This window comes from Salvia hispanica, chromosome 6 (assembly GCF_023119035.1).
Source record: "Salvia hispanica cultivar TCC Black 2014 chromosome 6, UniMelb_Shisp_WGS_1.0, whole genome shotgun sequence".
Taxonomy (NCBI): domain Eukaryota; kingdom Viridiplantae; phylum Streptophyta; class Magnoliopsida; order Lamiales; family Lamiaceae; genus Salvia; species Salvia hispanica.
In genome coordinates, this window is record NC_062970.1 from 35,860,133 (window position 1) to 35,870,569 (window position 10,437).

General features: G+C 41.5%; 1 protein-coding gene across 1 annotated transcript; it reads left to right on the forward strand.

The window, feature by feature from the left end:
- Positions 1–205: 205 nt before the first annotated feature.
- On the forward strand, positions 206–1,483 carry LOC125195221 (protein ALP1-like). Its single transcript, XM_048093401.1, has 3 exons — positions 206–493; positions 583–808; positions 923–1,483. The coding sequence occupies exons 1-3, from the start codon at positions 206–208 to the stop codon at positions 1,207–1,209; spliced, it is 801 nt and encodes a 266-aa protein (XP_047949358.1). The 3' UTR covers positions 1,210–1,483.
- The last annotated feature ends 8,954 nt before the right edge of the window (positions 1,484–10,437 follow it).

A 10,437-nucleotide genomic window follows, 5' to 3' on the forward strand; every position in this document is an offset into this window, starting at 1 on the left:
GTGTTGATTTTATTGGAGGAAATACTTCTGAATCATCAAATCAATATGTTGCTCATATCTTTTATAATCACGCTCATTGGCCCAGAAACTCGCAAGCGCAAACGATGGGATAGGCTTGGAATATGTCATGTGCTCGACACAATATGTTAAGCATTTAGATAGACTTGTTCGTGTCAGTGATCGGGCATGTATGGATAACTTAAGGATGGATAGGAACACATTTGGGCGTCTTTGTCGTATTCTTCGTGATCGTGTAGGCTTGATAGATCAGAAGTTCGTCACTGTAGAAGAACAAGTTTCTATGTTTTTATGTGTTCTTTCCCACCACACGAAGGCTCGGATAGTTGGGTTCAGATTCATGCGGTCATCCCAAACCGTATCAAAGTACATACACACTGTGCTCCGTGGAGTGCTGACGCTTCACAATCTTTTTTTAGCAAAGCCCACTCCTATTGATGAGGCTTGCTCTGACCGACGTTGGAATTGGTTTCAGGTTTGCACGCTACAACACCATGTTTAAGATTAGTCACACTGGCAGAATTCATATATCTCCGTTTAATTCATTTTGGTTAATCAATACAGGGATGTCTTGGCGCATTAGATGGCACCTATATCAACGTACGAGTTCCGGTTGCTGACGCACCTCGTTACAGAAACAGGAAAGGGCAAATCACGACAAACGCACTTGCCGTATGTGACCCTCACCTCCGCTTCACTTACCTTCTGCAAGGATGGGAGGGGTCCGCCGGCGATTCAAGGATTTTGCGGGAAGCAGTCAGTAGACCCCTCGGTCTAAAGGTGCCTAAAGGTAAAAATCTAACCAATTATGAGCATCATATGCTGGTTGTATACTGCAGTAACCATCCAATTTGAAAAGGCACCAAGCCAAATGTAGTCATTCGGTTGCTTATGTTTGTGTAAGGTTGTTACTACCTTTGCGATAACGCGTATGCAAATGCCGAGGGGTTTATGACCCCCTATAAAGGAGTGCATTATCATTTGAAGGAATGGGGCCCTGGTAGGCAAGCACCAAACCCCGGAAGAGCTGTTCAACTTGAGACACACAAAGGCCCGAAATGTCATCGAACGATCGTTTGTGGTGCTGAAGATGCGATGGGGTATACTCCGATCTGCAAGTTTCTACCCGATAGATGTTCAAACAGGCTTGATCATAGCATGCTTCCTACTACACAACTACATCAGAGGTGAAATGGCTGTAGATCCAATTGAGGCAGAGCTGGCAAATGAAGCAAACGATGAGGAAGAAAACGAGCTTGATTCGGATAATATGGAATATATCAGTAGCGTTGAACCTTCAACAGCATGGACCAAGAAACGAGATGATCTTGCAAGAGCTATGTGGGCGGAGAGAACTGCAATGTAACCGTGTATGCCGTTAGCTACTTGTAACCTTCTAGATTCGTATTGACAGTATTCGTGTGGATTTTTTCACTTGTTGGCATGTTAAGAATTAATACATTTCACTGAATCATCGTTTGTACTCAAAGTTGTTATAATTAATGTGGACATTTTCTATCCAATTTTGGATATTGATCCCTGCTCTGGATAGGCCCCATTTTTTTAAATGAAACCAATTACTAGTTAATTGGAATTAATATTGGGTAATGGAATACTTGGCACCAAACTAAGATCAACATCCGTATGACGAACCAAGTTCCACAATATACAACTTAGCTTTTGTGTTAACACAAGTATATTTGAGCCTTCTATGTTTTACTAAGTGTATTATTGCTACAATTATGCAGGGTGTTCTCATAAACAACAATGGTGATAAAAGGAGCCATCTCTTATTTATATAAATTGCATTAATTGAGAACATTACTATAATTTCCAAAAAAGTTTAAGTTTTATGACTACATTTAAGAGTTTTACTTAAAAAAAATCTCACTCTTTTTTTTTTAACCCCAACAACTACATACTTTCTGAAATTATCATCACTAGAGCAAAACGAGAGACTGAACTTCACTTCTTCCAAAAATTGTGAACACCAAGGTAGATTAATTATGAGCATCAAAAATTGTGAACACCAATTGTGAACACAGTTCAAATGCTTGGAGCATAGCAATCCCAATCCCATTAACATAACGTACTAGGATGTAGCAAATGCATAGACATAAGATATTCTGGAGCCTTTATTTTCAAAATGTTGGAGAGTTAAAATATCATATACCTTCACAAAGTGAACCCATTGTTCATCATCACATTCAATTTTGTAGTTACCGTCCGAGTTGAACCCGATTCCACTATGGTTAAGCATCGTCATGAGTGACCCGTAATTCTTCTTCCAAGTTGATATCTTCGAGTAAATGTGGGGGGTGAGGGAGGATATCAGTATTGGGATATTTGATCTGGATCGCCTCCTTAATACGTGTTAGATATCCTGCCCGGTAACCGTTATCTCCCCTCCAACCTTTCGCTGCCAATTCCTTCATCGTAGCCACGAGTATCTCTTCCTCGCGAGCTGACCAAGTTCGCCGGGTCCTATCGACCCTCACATTCTTTGTGTTGCCCACGTCGGTACTGCCTGCAACCAAACTACAGCCCATTAACATTGCGTCTTCATCTCTTTTCCGAGTTCGTTCCACACAACATTATAAAATGTGAAACATCATTACCCTCATGTGATGGGCTACCATCTTCTTCGGTACCTCCTAGCTATTGAGAGGCCATTGAAAATCAAGCTTTGCTTCTGGTCGCAATGACAACAAACCCAGCCTACAATCCGAAACGGTTTCAAAATTTACCTAATAATCTGGGCTAAAACAGAAATTGTCGCCCTATCCGAAGTGAAGGTTGATAGAAAACATACCGGTGAATCTTAAAACGCAGCACGTTATCGGAATTTGATTCAGGGGAAGCGGTCCTCCAATTTTGTGAAGTGGGGAAAGTGGCGCTCACTCTTCAAATTGGGGGCGGGTCTTTTATTTTGTATCCAAAAATGAATTAGGGTTGATGAGGACAAAGTTGGAAATAAGCAGTTTTTATGAGGACAATTGTGTCCATTCTATATGCTATCTCAGATTTTTGAATGCTGAATCAAAGCATGTATAACTCTCTTGGTGGTATGAATCATACCAACCAAATCTCGGTGAAGATATGGTAAAGTGAAACAATCAAGGTTTTGTTGATTGCCCTAACACTATCTGACCCAAAGCAATCAGACCAAACAAACGCACCCTTACTATATAATTGGACTGGCAGCAATTTGTTAGGTATCATTTTCTTTGAAAAAATCGTGCAGTGAACACCTGATGTTGACGGGCACAGCCCACTTTGGAACTGATGTGTGGACTCTTGGGCCTTCCACGAATGGATCCACCATTGTTGTGGTTGAGTGAAAAGAATGCTCTCTCCTCATATTAGCAATTATTTCGATCTTTCCCTTAAAATTATGCATTTTCTGTTTTTGAAATTATGAGGTTTTTAAGGGAAATAGAGCATTAGGTAGTTGGGGTTTGTTGTGTGTCCACGTATGAGCATAAATAGACGGATTCCACGTCTAGTTTCGTTAGTGTAGATCAAGGTGTATTAATTCTACACTATATGTGAATTGCACTATTCGAACTAGACATGGCCACGGTTCAAAAACCGGCGGTTCCGTTTCGGAACCGGCGGTTCCGGTTCGTCGAATACTTGAACCGTAACCGGCCTGGATACCGGTTATCCGGTTCCGGTTTAACTGCCGGTTACCGCCGGTTCCGGTTTCGGTTACTAACCGCTAGTGGTGGCCACGGTTCGAAAACCGCCGGTTCCGGTTCGGAACCGGCGGTTCCGGTTCGTCAAAATCATGAACCGTAACCGGCCCGGATACCGGTTATCCGGTTCCGGTTTAACCGCCGGTTACCGCCGGTTCCGGTTCCGGTTACTAACCGCCGGTTTTTCACCGGTTCGGTTCGATTTTTTTTTTTTTTTTTTTTTTTTTTTTTTTTTTTTTTTTTTTTTTAAAATCTTAGAGTTATAACTTTTATTGCAATTCTATAGTAAAATCCAAAGAGAATCGATAACGATAAATAATTGCAATTTTATTGATTTGAAACTTTGAATGTAAATTTCTACAATACAATATTACAATTACAAGTTACAAAATACAACAATACTACAACTATACACTTGAATTTAAAATTTAAATACAAAATTACAATTTAAAAAAAACATATTAAAAGTAAAGTTGAAACAATTAGAAAAAAAAAAGAAATAAAAGGAAAAGGACTTGAGCTCAACTTAAATTTAAAATTTAAGTTGAGGTGCCTACGTATCCTTAATGCTCAATTGCATTGAGGAATCAAAGTCCACGTAGTTCTCTTACCTTGCTTACCTTGTTGGTTGGCGGTTGACGACGGTTGGCCTTCATTCTCCACCTTCATCCTCGGTGTCGGTGAAGGTTTCCTCACTCTCTTCACGAGCATCCCAATCTGGTTCTTGCGCTCTCCTTGCAGCTTTTCCCCAATCATCAAGTAACATCACGGCTTCCATATTTCTCGCGGAGAGTTTGCTTCTTCTCACGTCCAAGACACATGCTCCAACACTGAAAGCGGACTCGACGGCTACGGTGGAAGCCGGGACTGCAAAGATCTCCTTAGCCATTGACGCAAGTATGGGATAATCTTTCTCGTGTGTTCCCCACCACTCTAGGACGTCGATTTGGGCGGGTGTCGGACCTGCATCACTAAAAGTATGGTGGCGTGCTTCCAAATAAAAATCTAACTCGCTTACCGATCCCATTGAGGTGGACCTTGAACTTGAGCTTGTGCCGTAGCCGTATAAGTCGGCTAATTGTGATTGAGCATCGGGGTCATCATAAGCAAAACCAAAACCGCCGTATTGCTGCGGTTGAGGAGCATGTTGTGTACGTGGATGAATTTGGTGGGTACGGTTATACTTTTCTTCATATTCGGCAAAGAGAGTACGCAAACTACTTTCAAATTGAGCTTGAACAAGTGATCTATCAGGAATGGTTAGTTCAAAAACTCTCGAGGTTTCATTATCATCAAAAGGCAAATTTTGAAGTGGACTAAGATCAATAGAACGCAAATTTTGATAATAGAAATCTAAGATCTTAGTTGTGCCAGCTAATTTCCATTTCGGATCCAAGCACTTAGCAATTAAAAACACAGTTGGAATTTCACTAAAATACTTCAACCATTTTTCAATCATATAAAATAAAACACACATTAACTCACGAGATCTAGCATTTTTCATGCATGTTTTAAAACCAAGTGCTATATACATGCAATGCTCTAACACACGAACAGATGTGCAATAGTAAACACCCGATAATTCAACGGTAGCACTTTTGAAAGCTTTGAACAATTGACATAAACTCATGCTTTGGTCCCAACAATTAGGCGTAAGAACTATATCACCATAGGGATTAGTTCTAAAAAAATCGCACAAAGCATCTCTATGCTCCAAAGTAGAATTGAGGCAATCATATGTAGAGTTCCATCTAGTAGACACATCCATTATAAAGGTTGTATACCTGATGTTCCTGTTACGGCAATATTTTTTCCAAGCCTTGCCAAGCTTGAAATGGATCGCTCTAACTGCATTTCTAATAGGATCAACATGCTTTTGCCATAAAGAAAGCGCATCTTGTACACATAAGTTCAAAATATGACATACACATCTTTGATGAAAAGGTTAGTACCGGATATCGAACACGGGGAAGACGTACACAAAGTGTCTATCTCCTACTAGAACTCAATTACTATCTGGAGAAACAAGAATTTTTTTTGAAAATTTTTGAAAACAGAAAATATTAAAAGCAGTAAACAACTAAATGCAAGCAAATCACGGAGAGAAAAGTATAGAGATAAGGGAATTCCAGGGATGTGCTTTCACTTTTATGGTTATACAAATTCCAAACTACAATACCCTAGCACAGTTAATACTTTGAAAGGACGAGTCACCTAGCTTATGCTCATGCGATACAAACGTTGATTACTAACATTAGGGTTGTCAATCCTAATACGTAACTCCAAAAAGCTCCTAAGACCCTTGAAAAGTCCTCACTCTCAATTAACAGTGCCGTTTTAAAGGAAGCTAACTGTAGTGTCTACTAAGTGGATCTAACTCGCTAGAACTCTGTCACAGTTATGAAGCAAGTTATATTAAATCATACATAATTGTGTCACTCAATTACGAAGCATCATGATTAACTTAGGGAAGAAACAAAGTAAAAACAAAACGGATATTAAATAGAAAACGGAATTGTATAACCAAAGTTGCTACTAACACATCCCTAGAATCCTATGAGTTTAGTTACACATAATTGAATAAACTAAAAACATAGATTGAAGGGAAAACAATTTGAACATAAAACTAAAGCAAATAAAACCCGTAGGTAGAATCCTTGTCGTTCTTGATGTTCTTGAAATCCTTCTCCAACTCCTTGCACAATTGAAGTACTCTAGCTTTTGATCTCTATGAATATTGCAAGTAGTAACTCTCTTTCTCTATGAATGTGTTCTCTCCTTTTGATGAAGCTTGAGGTCCTATTTATAGGGGAAAATTATTCCTCATCATAGAAGGAAAAGATCTTCAAAATTTGGTAAGTCTTGGAGCAAATCTAGGGCTGGTCGGATTCGCCGCCTTTCTCCGGCGGGCCGCCGCACCTTGGCCGGCGGTCGCCGCGTTGGAGTCCAGAGACTCTGACCCTTCGGTGGCGGACCGCCACATGTCCTCCGGCGGTCGCCGGGCGAGACTCTTCTCCTAGCGTAAATTTCCGAGGCGGACCGCCACATGGCTCTGACCGCCGGGCGCCGGCGGTCGCCGTACAACTTCGCGGCGGTCGCTGGTCGCCGTCGACTCCAGATTTCCAGACTATGCGTTTTTACTCCCCTTTTCGGCTCAAATATGCACATTTCTCACAAAACACGTCAAAATACCAAAATGTATAAAATATGCAAATAATGGACATGTAGAGTGATTTTGATAGTAAAAACGGACCAAATAATGGCCTTAAAACAGTGCAAAATCCGAGCGTATCAACTCCCCCAAACTTACATTTTTGTTTGTCCTCGAACAAAACACTAAAGACACAAGAATAGACGCACGGAATGCACAAGGACTAGACGTCATAATTGCCTCAAAAGATGAAAGAATAGATTAAGCATGAATTAACACAATCAAATCAAGCAAGGCTTAATAGTGCACTTTCATTACTAACTCGTGGAACACCTTGAATTCAAGCACTCACATGTGGCAAACTTCCAAAGATGGGAAGTGTTCTTTCTCTCACTCTCAAAGTGTATAAAGGTAAAGTGTATATCACTCAAATCATGCATCATGCAAAGTTTACCATAGGCTTGCTCAAAGTCTAATCCCTCCTCTACTCAATGTGATTAAGCATCAAAAGTCCGAAAGGTCTTTCTTTTCGGTTGTAACGTAGGCTCTTTGGTAGGTGAGGAATATTTGGCTAAAAAGTGACTCAAATACAAAAATATCCCAAGTAGAGTTAAGATGACTCCACTTTTCTAAAACTTAAGGCACTTCTAACACTTTATTTTTCTCCTTCAACTTACTTTCAATCCTTCGATGTTTTTTTTTTTTTTTTTTTTTTTTTTCACAACCTTTCTTTCTCTTTTTTTTATAAGCATCCTTTCTAGAATCAAGCACATATTTTGAATTTTTTTACTATTTCACAACTTGTACTTTTCAACATTTAAGCACACTACTTTTCTCTAACTTTTCTCCTTATCTCTCCAATTCCTTTACAAAAGAAGATAACAAAAACTATACCAACCCAAGGAATTGTCCCCATTTATTTTGGCTTCCAAAGAAAAGGCTTAAAGGCTCAAAATTGGCTCCAAAGGAAAAATTTGAGAGGGTCGAAAATTTTGGATATAAAAGTAGCTAAGAAAAGACGGCCTAACATCCTCCTAAATCAACTTAAACACTATGTAAACTTAGGCAGACTAGGAGCAAGTTCTAGAAACATATACATGCATACAGATAAATCACACAAGAAAGAATTTAAGGCTCAAATCTCACAAGGTATAAGCACGATTCAAGGCGAACAAGCAATTCACTAATTATGCACCTTTTCACCAAACCATCATATCAAAACGTTAAGCCACACTTAAACATAAATGGAATATAATATCATTGGCAACTCGGTCTAATGTGTCCCTAAGCATGCGTGTTTCTAAGTTCTTCATGTTATGTTCATGACATGGATTCAAGAAAACATTTTTAGAACACAAAAATCTCCTACGGGATTTTGAAAAATTAAAGCAAAAACAAACAAAAAGAAAACCCTAAACTCACGGTCCACCACTTCATCCCCCCAAACTTATTTACAACAAAGTGTAAAATAAGTTTGTAGAGTCGGTAGGGACGTGAGTATACTACTGAAAAAAAAAACGTACCCTGAAAAATTTCGCGTAGAGGTTGAGCGGGGCGAAAATTCGAAGAATTTCGAAAAATCGCGCTGGAAAATTGTGCCCAGGTGGCGGTCCGCCGCAGCTGTTCGGCGGTCGCCGTACGTCAAAGATGCTTTCCAGCGTTCAGGTGGCGGACCGCCGCAGCGCTTGCGGCGGTCGCCACGGAGAGGTCAGATCCTGCGAAAATTTTTGCAAAGCACAAAATTAAACCAAAACCAAAAATACTTAAAATTAAAGCAAAAATTGTTAAAACAAGGAAATAAATTGTCTCAAAAATATCCAAAAACATGGTACAAACGCTCATTTAAAGTCATCGAGCTTGACTTCTTCAATCTTGAGGAGGTGGAGGGAAACGGGCGCTAAGATCCTCGAAAGCTCCAACGAGGTACGTGATATCACTCCTCATTGTCTCTCGTTCCTCTCTAGCTTCGGCGGCCATCCTTCGGAGCTCTTCATATTGTTGACGCCGATGAACGTCTTCCAAACGTTGTTGCTCCCAAAATTCTTGCTCCGCCGTGCGCCAATCGCCTTGAGCCGTCCACCCTTGGCGGTTGTAGGCATTCTCCGCTTGTTGCTCCGCCCATCGATTGTCCCAAGTGTTGGACATGTTTTGCATATAGGAGAAAATTTCTCCTAATTGGGCGGAGGTGTTGGCTTGAAACTCCTCTCCCGGATTTGGCCTCCCGCGGCGGCGGTTCGTTCTTGTCCGGCGGCGATGTCCTTCCACTTCCTCTTCTTCTTCTTCCTCTTCTCGTCGTGGTTGGGGTGGCGGTGGTGGCGGTGCTTCACTCCCTTGAGCTTGTGAATGCTCCGCGCCCTCTTCATAGTTATCAACGGCATCAAACGCGGAATCCTCATCGGGCTCAAATTGAGGAATGCGAGAGGGAATGTTCCTCTTTCTAAATTCCCCATTGACGGGGTTAGCCTCGATAGCTCTCCGGTGGGCGGGTGTGTCGAGCTTCCAATTGGCTTGGTTCGCCCAAACATCGACCTTGGTCAATTGCGGGAGTGGAACGGGAAAGTGATCCCCCGCTACTTGCATAAAATACCCTTGACCCCAATAATCGGTCTTCAAAAGCCCCACCGAAAATAGCACCTCATAGGTGATAAACCTTTCTCCACCATCCTCCGTCATACCGGCAAAAGAGACCTCCAAATGTTCGCCAATTGCCGTAATCAATCCCCCACAACAAATGACGCCCCCGTCTTTCTTCGTGATCCTATCCACATAGTGAGTAAAAAGGGTCCCATAATCGATTCCCTTCTTGTTGAGTAGGCACCACATCACGTTGAGCTCCGTTTGGGAGACACTTCCCCCATCGATACGAGCAAACATAAGCTGAGTCATAGCACGATGGAGGTACCTCAAGACGGGGTTGCGAATCGATGAAGACTTGGCATAGCCCGCTGCATGCTCTTGCTCATTCGTCATCGCCCCCCAAACCTCGGAAAATTCATATTCATTGTCCTCTTCGGGGTTGGGGTCGAAGCAATGGAAGATCCCACTAAGCTCTTCCATGGTGAGCGAGTGCCAACGGTTCCCAAGGCGGAAATCGATGCTAAGTGGAATATTTTGGCGGCGATCCTTAGTGACCTTTAGCGAGCTGAGGAACTCGAGAGTATACTTTCGAAACGATGGCCACTTCCTTTGGAACATGTAGACGAGGCCATTCCCATCACCCACGTCGCACAACTTCCAAAAATCCTCCATGATCCCCAAAGTTTGGAGAGGGTAATCGTGGGGATATCTAGAAGGTGCCGTTTCTCGGGCCGACACTTTCTTCCACATAGCCTTTTGCTCTTCCGTGGCAAGGCTAATAATAAATAAATAAATAAATAAAAATAAGTAAAAGAAAATTGGGTTGCCTCCCAATAAGCGCTTTTGTTTAAAGTCGTTAGCTCGACTTGAAGTGGCCCACTAGTTGGGCGGATCAAAAACTCGAGTGTTGAAAATTGGCATAGGGAGCAACTTGGTCCCTAGCTTCTTCCACCACTTGTACTTCCCCTCTTTGGTTTTGATGACGTATATCTC